This window comes from Haliotis rufescens, unplaced genomic scaffold (genome assembly GCF_023055435.1).
Source record: "Haliotis rufescens isolate VD_foot unplaced genomic scaffold, xgHalRufe1.0.p SCAF_16, whole genome shotgun sequence".
Lineage (NCBI taxonomy): Eukaryota > Metazoa > Mollusca > Gastropoda > Lepetellida > Haliotidae > Haliotis > Haliotis rufescens.
Window position 1 is genome coordinate 13,517,286 of NW_025963846.1, and position 13,269 is coordinate 13,530,554.

General features: G+C 40.2%; 1 protein-coding gene across 1 annotated transcript; it reads right to left on the reverse strand.

The window, feature by feature from the left end:
* Window positions 1-10,784: 10,784 nt before the first annotated feature.
* Window positions 10,785-12,410, reverse strand: LOC124135968 (protein PRQFV-amide-like). Its single transcript, XM_046501705.2, has one exon. It carries the CDS (start codon window positions 12,232-12,234, stop codon window positions 11,302-11,304), a length of 933 nt encoding a protein of 310 aa, XP_046357661.1. The 5' UTR covers window positions 12,235-12,410; the 3' UTR covers window positions 10,785-11,301.
* Between the last annotated feature and the right edge of the window lie 859 nt (window positions 12,411-13,269).

Below are 13,269 nucleotides of genomic sequence, written 5' to 3' on the forward strand. Positions count from 1 at the left end.
TCAACAAACTGATCTCGTGACGGTCAACTTCAACTTCGATACCACCATCAGTACACATCTAACCAATTTGGCAGCACTGTTAATACTGCATCACTACCCTTTTGTCTGTTAAAATGTTGCCTCCCACACCAACATGATGTAAGTAATCCATGTTGTTCCCTCCCTGGTGTATCACCAGTTCACCTGCTATCTAATTTGCAAACTTATGTTATCGACATATGCCACATGTTATTATGTCATAGGCGTGGTGAAAGCTTGAGTTAAGTGATAAATTATTCTTGTATAAGGTAGCTGACAGTCTGATAAACAAGTTTGGTGAAAGAAGTGAGTTGGAATGGGGTTTAACGTTGCGTCCATGATTTTTGCACTTATATAGCGACGCGCTTGCGTGCGTGCGTGCGTGCGTGCGTGCGTGCGTGCGTGCGTGTCCGGGCTTTAAAGTGCCACCCCACTGAGATAACATGCCGAAGTTTAACATGAATACCCAACTCAGTACTGACTCCGAGCCGACCAATCCTTGTTTTAACCCCTTAATGCCGGGCGACAGACAGGGTAACAACAAGTACCATCTGTTAACGCCTGTGGGTCTGCTTGTGGTTGATTTGATTGAATGAATGAAATTATTGAAAACCAGGGATGAAGACAATTGATTACCTCCTGATTATCTTCCGCAGTCATTGACCTGCAGATTTGCAAGCTTTTGTTCGGACAAAGGTTCTTTATTGTATGACATCAACGTACATTGAACAGTTATTCCCGTGCCCCAGCGTCAGAAGAGCGTCCAAAAAGTGGCAAACTACGGCACGTGTCCATTTGGGCTTTCTCAACACTTTAAACTCGCACACCAATGACAAAACCGATAAATTGTTCAATGTTACATTACAGCAAACTTACTCACTCAAATATTTTGTGAGGGTGATTCATTAACATCGTCGTAAGAATATGTCATATTTATTTATATTTCGTTTCGTTATCCACAGTCTGAACGATACAGTGAGTTAAGGCAGCGGAAACTCTGTGCCGTGCATGATCTTAGATTAATCTTTTCTAAATGAAATCAGACTATCAGAATTTTTTTATCCTTGTCAACTTAAAAGTCCTCAAAAGCAAAATATTTAATAAAATATATACTTTTATATATCATACTCCTATATTATTCGGCCATGCTTACTTCCATTAAATTACAAATAACTTATTGAAATTATACTGCTGAAAAGAAATCAAAGTCCCTCCGATTCTTTCATATTTCTATAGTTACTCTGTCATGGCATGACATCCGATTCTTTCATATATCTATAGTTACTCTGTCATGGCATGACATATTAACAATAGTAATATGAAAGAACCGGGTGATCCTTAACTTCTTTTAAGTAGTACATACAAAAGAACTACGTTAGGGGTGAAAATGACGTTAAAATATATAGTGTCAAGACTGTGAATTAGTTCGATTTGATGTACATTTACATCCGATAATTACTGACTTCATGAGATTTATTAATTACTGATTATTTACCAAATTGGAGTTTTGGTTTTAGTATTTAGTATAAACTAACTAAAAATCATCCTAATATTTTACTATGGTTTATCAGCACCATGCGCGTGCTCGTGGGTTTCACCAAAGGTTCACTGCTTTCATCTCTCAGTAGGCTGACACGCCGTGATATAATTGAAATACTATTCAACGCGGTGTTAAAACCAACTCACTCACTCACTCACTAACTCACCAAAGCGGTGAACTTCCCTGAGTCTTCCTCCAACGCAGGAATACAACTTCTCAGAAGTTCTTCTCAACAAGGCGATACATCCATGCCACAAGTGCCTCTAATTCAAAACAAAGCAGGACGTTCAGAATGATGAGTGAGTGATTTGGGTTTAACGCCGCTTTTAACAGTTTTCCAGTTATATCACGGCGTGTCAGCTTAATGTGGGGGGAAAGCCCGGTGATGCAGGTCCAAGACGTTTACCACTTCGGTGAAACCCACGAGCACGAGTATGGTGCTCACAAACCTACAATCATAGGTTTCTGGCGTGCACAAGAGACGAAACTCTGCACAGCGAATCGCGGCGCCTTAGACGACTGGGCCACCCGTGCCCCCTTCAGAATGATGACAGTGATGTATTTTCATATGTTCTATCATCTATCATAGAAAGCTATACCGACTTAAGTTGTCAGACAAGTCAGCTGTTTCCAACAAGGAATATTCCGTAAATATGTCTGCGATAGGTTTCCATATCATTTGGTCAGATTACAGGCGAATTGCCGGATTTAGAGAAGAATCTCAGGGTTTTATTGAATTGATAAAGCCGCAAAAAGGCAATCCCGTTAGACGATAAACCAAGACCCCTTTACCAATGTGAATCGACACGTGCAAACCAGATCTTAGTTTGACAACGTAAGATGATATAGCCTCCCTTACGATGAGTTTCTTCATCCTGCTATCAGTCAGCAAGTGCCGCAGCTGACATGGGCCTTTGTATCATATGGCGTTCTCTAGTGATGATGTAAAAGAAATGCATTAATATTTTACGTGCCAGATAAACATTTATATGTCTGCTAATAAACGTTATCTGTCCGGCGGGAGATATACATAAATGTCAGTTCGGTTATGCATAGATGTATCTAAACAATACATAATAGTGGGTGAGTGAGTGAGTGAGTTGGGTTTAACGCCGCTTTTAACAGTATTCCAGTTATATCTCGGCGTGTCAGCTTAATGTGGGAGGAAAGCCCGAAGTGATGCAGGTCGCAGATGTTTACCCCTTCGTTGAAACCCACGAACACGGGTATGGTGCTGACAAACCTAGAAACATAATCGGGGCGAACCGGGATTCGAACCGACAATCATAGGTTTCTGGCGTGCCCAAGGGACGCAACTCTGCACAGCGAATAGTCCCCCCGTGCATGGTAGACCCGTGCATGACCATCAGAGCTGTCCAGATGAAATCTTGTCTCATCTGTTAACAGTATCCTGTCCCAGTCTTGTCTTCCAAACATCAGATGCTGCCTACACCAATCTAGACGTACCTCACGGTGAGGGGGAAGTAAAATTGGGCATATCACTGGACGTCGGGCCGGATGTTCTGCTCTCTGAACCGTCTTTCTCCGGTTCTGCTACTAATTGGTCTCGACCTAGGAATTGTCCGAGCTGTTAATGTGGCAGTTAGGTATCGATTCCGTAGATGCACCAACCGAATATGGTTGCCTTGTTAACGTGACGTCACACGTGGAAGACCGTCCCGTGACAAGTCATGAGTGTTGCCCTGCTGTCCTCAAAGAGATAATACTGTGTTCCGATGCACTTCATTTTGCTCCATCCCTGTTAGCAGCATGAGGATTTCCCATGGCGCGTTTATCAGCACCTAATAGTTAAACAATTATTGTGTGCTGATCACATGATTAAAAGAAAACACTTGTGCGATTATCATGCTCCCAGCAAATACATAAACATCCAAATTGTGCATTTACAAATTGTGAATCACGACCTCAAAGTCAAGGAGATGTCGTCATGAATGTGTATTGAAAGATGCATTATTCAATTTGAAAATATAATAACTGACTTAACAAGTAGGAATAACGGACTTGGCAAAAAGGCATAACGGACTTGACAAGAAGAATTATGACTATACATATGCATTAATTTGCAATGATGTTTTATTCAAAAACGTAGACATACTATTTAAATCCTAAACTTAATCGGATATTTGATCGTTTCAAAAGATCAAGCAAAAGTAATTGACTGTTCAAAACTCCGGTATTCTTAAGATTCTGTTGATTCGATCGGGATCCACAATGGATCCTACTTTTGGAACACATTAGAAATGAAACTAGAATTTGCTATAAAAATCCCTCAGTGTTAACGAACAATTAAATTAACATTCGTTATTATACAAATCCAGATAAGGGAGGTTATGTTGGTACAAAGTTCTGGATGAAATTAAATTTAGTTGGCATTTTGTTGTGATTTAATTAGGTTAATTTTGTATATAGTCCCAGATTAGTAAGGTTTAGTTTATATAAAGTTCCGGATAGATGAGATTACGTTTGTAAACAGTTGCGGATAGATAAGGTTTAGTTTGTGCATAGTTCAGGATTAATCGGGTTTAATTTGTATATAGTTTCGGATAAATGAGCCTTAATTTGTGTATAGTTCTGGGTTAATAAAGGTGAGTTTGCATATACGAGCGTATGTCCGGATAGATGAGATTAAGTTTGTATGTATTTACGGATCAATGAGGTTCAGGTTGAATATATAGTTGTGCATTAAGTACCTTTCATTTTTGGATAGTTTCAGATTAATGAGGCTTACTTTGTATATAGTTCCGGATAAATCAGGTTTAGTTTGTAAACAGGTCTGTATCCATTAAGTTTCATTTGCACATAGTTCCGGATAAATCAGGTTTAGTTTGAATACAGTTCCGGAAATAGAGTTTTAGTTTGTAATAGTTTCGGATTAATTATGTTCAGTTTGTGTCTAATTATGGATGAATGAGGTTTAGTTTGTATTCAGTTACCTATAAATGAGCTTTAGTCTGTATTTAGTTACGTATAAATGAGGTTTAGTTTGTACATATATCCGGATCATTCCGGTATTGCCAGTATAGATTTCCCTCATAGCGAGAGCATCCACTTCGCAAAGGCGAGATTTATCTCGCAAGGATAAAGGAATAATCAGGAATAATTAGGTTAAACTGGTATGGAATTTCATGTTAAACCTTTATGCGGCGGTACTTATTTGACACAGCATTGTAGTTGCTGCCTTCATATCTGATTAGATTGCAAATAAATGTTTATTTCGACAATTATTATACTTTCCAACCATAATCAATAATAGGCATGAGTGGAGCTTTATTACCAACCAGACATAAATAAATGTCTTTTCGGATCGGATTAATCTCAACGATTCAACCAATATCAATACTTTCGAAATGTGACAAATAGACCAATCCATCATGAATATTAGACGTCGTTGAAAAATAAATCATGTATAACCATAATACATCTATTTTTTCTGAGTTATTCCATTGCCTATCAGAGAATTGTTACCAGAGAATAATCTAGATCACTTGAATTGCATTTATCATGGGAAATTTGCCAAACATTTTCAGAAGCGAAATGTTCTCACTTGCTTCATGCAATTAGAATAAAAATTATCTGACGTCTTACTCGCGGCTGTGCATAACCGTTTCATTTCGTTCGGGATTTGACAAGAATTTTTTTTATGAACTCAGCATTATTTTTGCAGCGTACATGAAACTAAAACTTTGAAATGCCAAACAATCACCTTCGAGGTGAAACTTGAGAGCTTTCAATGAACAGTTCAACACTTATGTAATAAGGAACATAGGTTATCAGTAAAACTCAAGACCACAATCAAAATAACTTCAAATGCCCTTCGTTATAATCAGAACTCATTTAATGAAATAACACGATCACTGTGTATGTGTATGTGTACACCTAAACCTTGTGTCGTTGTTGGGCACAAATTGGCTGTTTCAACGTTATCGACAAAGGTAATTAAAGAAGCCCTTAAAATGGAACTAGACTCCGATGCCCGTGCCCAGTGTAGGTCTAGCATTGTAATTACTACGTTGTGTGAAACTGAGGCATTTCCTTTGCGTAATAAGTGTAATTATACAAAAAATATAAATTGTGAGATTGGTATGCATTAAAGTCGCTCTTAAAGAATCCATACAAAATTAAGCCTGCTACCTGACCAGGTCATGGGCCGGGAACGCTACATTTAAGTTACAGTATCAGATAGTCCCGGGAAAGCCGAACTCGTAATTGCTTTTCACTGTCCACGCTGATGTGCCTGAACGCGACGTAAAATCATATTAATCACAGACAAAGGTTACTTGTAAAGTTCATACAAGTATGGAATCCCTAGAAGGGACATTGTCGCGTTATCGCATTGTCGTCCTTACAAAAACAACGAAAAAGTGTCAAAATTGACCAAAGCGCAACAAATGCGATGAAGCGACAGTTTGGCCATTTGTCGTATTGTCGCGCTTTTATTATTTTTATTTACCAAAGGTCGACAAGGTCAAAATATGTCGCCATACTTAGGATTCCATGCTTATATAATATACTACCATAACCTTATCGGTAATGATACCAAATACATATATTCAGATTTTCTTCATATCGTGGTAATAGAACACATTGTTGAACACCGGTGGGGCAGGATAAATCAGGATGTGTTGCAAGTTATTCAAAAACGGTAATAGGGGAGAACATTGTCAACTGTATTATGTACAAAACTATAACGACCCAATAACCGCAGATGGTGCGAGGCCAGATGTTTCGATCCTGGTCAAAACGGCACGTACGACAGTTGATAAGAAATATTGTGCGAATGTTCTTCTTTAAGTGTACAATAAACGATTGCCTTGTTGAGCAATTGACAGCTGAAACGATCTGAAGATATTTTTTGCATCTTATTCTCAGAAATTATGTTTTGACAGAAGAGGAAAGGGATACTTTAAGTTTTTATTTCTTGTGAGACAATAATCTTGCTATTTTCTGAGAAAGTAATTTTTCAATATTTTCTTTGAAAAAAAGACATACGCTATGTATGAGCGCCGGGACCAGATGCCATCGGCGGAAACAAGAAGTGGTAGTCATGTAGCTGAAATTGGTATCAGCTGTTGCAAATACTGAGTAGAACCTCATCGTTAATTCACTACTCACAAGCCTTACCATAGCGCGCAAAATCCTCGTCATACAATATGTTGGCTGACGTTTCCTCAAATTAACTTCCGTCGAATCTCACAGAAGCCGCAGTGACGATGCTTGGTCCAAAGACTCCCTCCACTGGATCCTCCCTCCATTGGATACCCCGTTTCCAACCATGAAGGTCCCGCACTGACTACCGACCCTCCAACCAAGGAGCCCTTTTATCAAAGCCCGTCGAATGCAACAGACGCCGGACTGTAGATAGAAGAACAGCATCGGCGCTAACAGAAACCACAATTTTCAAACCTTGAACCAAGGATTCCGTTTGCCAGTATTTGCCATACTGCCGAGAACTACTGAGAAGAAACTCTCAAATCTCGACCCCATTGACCACCCGTTGCCAAACCTCGCAGCAGGTGGTTCTGTCGATCCAAAACTTTCATCCTCGACCCCCTTCGGTGACCATTAAGCTGTTTCTCTCATGTCAGTGACGGTCAAGTCATCACCATTCCTGGATAGGAGCGAAGCTTGGGGTTGATAAAGGTTAAAACATTTTCCGTTCAAAGTCGTTTTGTTTTTCCCTGTCGGGGATGAGCTAGTCAAGGGCCAAACCATCTCTGACTGCGCACGAGGCTTTTATTCGGTTCCCCATATGGTGCAGTTTGTTAAACCTGTGCCAATCCAAACCCAAATGCAAGAATTAAAAAAGCCACCCTACTCACGCAGCTTCACACAGATTAACTCACTCACTCACTTATTCGTTAACTCATCAACGATAATAAAATGGTAATGTCGCGGTCAGTGAGTGAGTGACTGTGCTCAGTGAGTGAGTGAGTGGATGGGTGGGTATTTGAGTGAGTGAGTGAGGCATCACGGTGTGTCAGCTCACTGGGGGACCACGTCGGTATTGTGTAGACCCTAGACGTTCACCACGCGAAATCCACGAACGCGAGTCAAACAAAGAGTCAAATAAAGGCGAATCTGGATTTCCAACCCTCGACCATCGGATTCTGTCATGACAAAGGGACACAACTCAGAACAACGATCATATTAGTGTAGTTAAAATGTTCGAATTTACTTTCGAATATGGTATTTGGTTTACGCATTCATGCTCACATGGACTGTGGCAGTGACGAAAAATATACCTCTGTAACTACTACTCATAACTACCGATTAAATTCTTCTCTGAGTGTTTGGTTGCATTAGACCAAGTAGTTGTAACCAGCAAGTTTCATTTCTAAGTAAATATACCAGTACAGTGTACGGTATATGATATATCACGATGGCATCTCCTATTATTCTTATCAAAGCAATTGATTGATTTTGTTCTTTTCATACTCTCGACAAACCAACATTGTTTTCCCAAAACGACTTGCAGTGTCCATTATATAGTGCGATGTGTCGCTGTTAGGCAAATACCATTCCTAGGTCTCATATGGAACAATATTGCTCAACATTGTTCATATTACCATGGCAACCGCGTTGTTCACGTGCTCCTTGAAAGATGCCCACGTCAACCATTTCGACTGCTGGCCATTTATATTTTCATATTTCCAGCTTGAACTTTAACCATTATTGTCACTAACCGAATTCGTTTTGAAATGGCATTGTCCCAGTGGTCTTTGGCCACGTGAATGTTCCTCAGATACGCCCTGATATAACTGCAACATTATTAAAGCAGCGTTAAGCCAAACTCACTCACTCACTCACTTGTCCGTTTCTGGTCAATGATACACCAACTCTGAGTGGCTTCATTAGGGATCAAACCCAGAACTTCTGCGTGATGAACGAACGCTTTAGCCACTAGGCTAATCAAACGCTAATGCAACGGGTAAGTTGCAAAGTTATTTAAGTTAAGTAAGTTTTTTTAGATCTATTTTTTTTGTGTGCCTCTATTTGTTGGTGAAGATGCAAGTATGAATTGTCTGCACATTTTTCCATACAATAGAGTAAAGCAACTTGCAAATCGGATGGTCGAAGGTTTGCGTTCGAAGGTGTTATTCATTTTTTCGTTTGTTTGTGAAACTCACGTTAATGCCTGGCAAGATACTTGTAACAGAGTGTAGTTGTACAAAAATAAAATTATTACTGTTGATATTAACAAAGAAAAAGAAAAAAAATACCTTTAAAAATTGTATTGTCCATTCCACCCCTATTTCTTAAAATCACTCTCCATCTTCAAGTATCCTTTGACGTTTTAACTTGAAACCCTATGTATAAACGCAGGCGATCAAGTTTACAAAGCTCTGTACATTCAGAAACAACAAAGAGACACGAATGGTGTTATCCAACCTTTTTGCGTTTGTAAATGCCAGAAGCCAAAACTATGAAAACTGTCGCTCGTCAAGCCAAGGACCCGGGTTCCAATCCCCACATGGCTATAATCTTTAAGGCTTTCCTGGGTATCACCCGGTGTGAAATAGCTGGCAAATAATGCTGAATGTGGAGTGACATTCAAAACACACCCCTACACCCTTCGTTTGAAGTTTCTTCTCCACTCTAAGTCAGCTTTTACCAACAGATCCAATTACTGACAGCTCTTACACTTTATCACTACGGTATCGAGTTGTAACATAGGGGATGAAGTTTATGGAAAACGCTTGGCTAAGATTCTAAATCTCGGGAAAAATTGTACACTTAGGTGCATGGATTTGACTTAAAGGATGCTGGGAAGCAATCAAGGGGAATTCCTGTGCACTGCTGACTTTCACTTCCGGACAGTACTAGTGTTTGCCGTGTTTCAGAAGCACTTCCACGAAACAGATAATTAGGACCCGGATTTGAGCAGCAGTTTCCAACACTTTTTAAAAAGTTAATCCGGTGTTTTTTTCTGAAATTTCAAATCTTAAAGGTTTAAATCCCCGCAAGAAATACGTGACTTCTTTAAGTGCATCCTTAATAACACTACAAAAAGTAACATAGAATCAACTACCTTTTCAAACTTGTTTGCTTTAGGGATATTTCTTCTGAGCAATGCTTAGCGTATTGATGGGAACTCGATAATGACGTTACACTTTAAGGCTGTGCTGCTGTCATGATGCATACAAAGAAACATTATACAACCTGATAGAGTAGGATAGGCGTCTATGTATACAGGTTATATTATGAGACGACAAGTATAAGCTCTTTCCGTTTTAGATATTGATGATGGGAACGACACCTATTAGGACAATTCCTACCCCTTATAATTATTACGACCGTACCTAAACAGGTATTGGAAACGTATGACGGCTTTCTATTTCAATCTCAGTTAGCGCGATGAAAAAAATCAATTAGGCATTCAATGTTATAACGCTGACCAGTGTCACAGACAGGGATTAGTTCTGTGCTGTCATGATTGCTACAGCGCCAGGATGTTGGTCATGTTACTGCAGACCCCGATGTGCAAGGTGCATGAATCGATAGACATGCATGACATATATTGTGACTGATCTTCAAAATATTTAACAAGCATTTAACAAACGTGTTTTCAAACCTTTGGACGCCACGTGTTTCAGTTTCTCCAATGACACCTAATGAACATACTTCGTTCTGTGAATCTGTCAGAATGGTGAAAGAAGTCAACGTGCTGCGAATGTTCTAACAAAACTCAGCATGGTATAAACCAGCGAATGTCAATGCTTGGTTTACCGTAAGGTGTTCTCATGCAGTATGGTGACGTGTAATTCACCTGGATGGCATTGGCATTAAAGAAAGATATATCATACATTAGAATTCATTTCTTTTCGTATTGATGTGCGCAATGTATTCATGCCTTATTTCGTTTCTGACGGATACAGTAAGGACACATTTGCTTGCTGTAATGTCACTCATGGATCTCAACCGAGGAAGGTCTAGTGAATGCACAAGTAATGCGATTTATAAACCAGTTGGTATTGTCACAAAAGTGTGAACAAGCGTAAACGACAAATGAATCAAAACGCGTGTATGGACGACGTTTTTACCAACTGTGTTGAAGATGAAACGGGTGTTGTTATTGATGCACTGTTTTGCGAAACAATTTTTTTTTAAGATTGTGCTTTAAAACAATCTAAAACGTACGTTTACGAACATACTGACCAAGCTTATATGATCACGTGACTGCCAACACGAGTAATTTCCATAGAGGTATCATAAAAATAGAATTTATTAAATATCAGCAAAGATTCGTTTAATATTGCATTAAAACAGTCAAGAAAGTATAGAGTCAGTCAGACAACGAATTACTCATACACTATTACGTTATTCTGTTAACAGTATCTTATGTAACATAATCATATAGCTTACAATGAATATTCTCTTATTGATATGCTTACTTTTATACATATTCGCTATACATAAATGACATGTCAATTGAGAATCCAAAGTTTACGAAGTTGATAGATTGCAACGCTCACATCACACAAGCACACAGTACCTCAGTGAAATAGAACTGTTCACATAGATCCTCAATAGTCAATAATCATCTCTATAGAAAGTAAACATTCCTAGCAGGTTGGGAATTGTATTTGCTTATAGTTATCCATCGGGACCACCCTTGGCTCCTTTCTTTCAACAGTCTGTTTGTCATGGCCGTTTACCTTGAACCCCTCACGTCACCAGTAGTCTCTCGTCCAGTCCGCCTTTCACAGGCTCTGGCTAGGCGCCTAGCCTATGAATTCACGTACGCGTTTGTTGTAGCCGTTGTCGATGCTGTCGTCAAAGCTGAGAAGGCTTCGTTTCCCTATGAACTCACGCACCCTCTTCCTGACGTCTCGTTTCCTCTTTGCAGCCGCTGGGGAAGGCATCACCGAACGTTTGCCGAAGAACTCCCGAAGACGTTTCTGTTCCTCTATTACGTTCCGTTTGCCAAAGAATTCTCGTAGTCGTTTCTCTTCCATGGGCCCATCTCGTTTCCCGAAAAACTCTCTGAGGCGCTTGTCATCAACGTGCCCGTCCCGTTTGCCAAAGAACTCTCGGAGCCGTTTCTGTTCCTCTGGGCCACTGCGTTTACCAAAGAATTCACGAAGACGTTTTTCTTCTACCGGTTGGTCAGACCTTTTGCCAAAGAACTCTCTCAAACGTTTGTCAGCTTCGAGTCCGTTTCGTTTGCCGAAGAATTCACGTAATCGTTTGTCCGCTGTTACGTCACTCCTTTTGCCAAAGAATTCACGAAGACGCTTGTCGGCACTTAGATCGCTCCTTTTGCCAAAGAATTCTCTCAGTCTCTTATCAGCACTTAGATCGCCACTCCGTTTCCCAAAGAATTCCCTTAGCCTTTTATCAGCACTGGGATCGCTTCGCTTACCAAAGAATTCACGAAGTCTCTTGTCCGGGTTATCACTTCGTTTTCCAAAGAATTCCCTTAAACGTTTGTCCTCCCTTTTACCAAAGAAATCCCTGACTCGCTTGTCGTATGTTCCATAGTCCTGGCCAAAACCTTCAGCAGAGTCCGCTGAACTTAAATCTCTCTTACCAAAGAACTCCCTGAGTCGTTTATCGGGTGTGGCCCCCACGTCCCTACGATCCCGGTCTGCCTGTCCCCCGGACACGACAAGTAGGGTTAGTCCGGCCACTAGAAGTTGATGCAAGGGCGGCATGCTGGCTCACCGCGCGGGACACAAAATGAGGATACTAGTGAACGCGCGCGCGCCTTTTAAAGCCAGCTCGTGTACTCTCCGCGCCAGCCCTCCCTCGCAGCCAAACAGCGGCTGCTAACGCATCTTCATTATAATCATTTAACAATTTGCTGATTTAGGCTCAAATTTATGTGTATGATTAATTTAGCTCTATTAGCGCGACAGAAGGCTGGATACAGAAATCAATGAACAATCAGTCGTCAGAGAGTGTCATAGCAAAAGCATTGCGACAGACGGAGCAGGGGTGGTTCAATAAGAGGACTCTACATTTCTTCTCGGAGGATCAATAGTAAACTTTGTTGTATACGCGAAAGACTGTCCAACCCACGCATCCGCCAACAAGAGGTGTGGCTTGTTGAGTGACAGGACGGAGGGGGCGGGATAGTGACTGGCACGAGGGGTGGCTGTTAATAGTGCTTATCTTAGGCCAGCGATCACTTCAACGTGATTCTACTTATTAAGCGCAGGTCTGTGATCAGCAGAGACGTCTCGGAAAGTCTCCGAACCTCCCGTCTCCTCATAATGAAGCTACTGTCGTTACAGTTTATTTAGTGAAATTGACTTTCGAAACCTTGGTCTCAATGTGATTAAAATCTAGGATCTTAAGGCAATTCTTTCTTTTAGGAAATATTTGTTTTAGGTTGTGAAAAATCAATGTTGGTTCTGGCTATTTGTGCTATGCTGTATGTTTAATGTGTCTATTTAACCTGACACCGAAAACACAGGGAGTTCTATTTGGAATATCAAGTCAAGATGCCCTGAAGCACAAAGCACATGGCGATCTGTAAGTTTAGCAACCAGAATCTACGCATGGTTAGGTTAAAATAACCTTTAACTTCACGAAATAAGTAATGCACTGACGTTTTTATATATCAAATGGGCACAAATGTTCGAAAGATACCTCTGAGTGGTTGTTGTTAATTATATCCTTAAATTATTATTCACATGTTTAAGCCTACATTCACAGATGAAATCTCCGAAATTTGGATGATAATT

What these genes read in the sequence shown, in the direction of transcription:
- LOC124135968 (XM_046501705.2), bottom strand. Translation starts at nt 12,234, where the DNA reads ATGCCGCCCTTGCATCAACTTCTAGTGGCCGGACTAACCCTACTTGTC.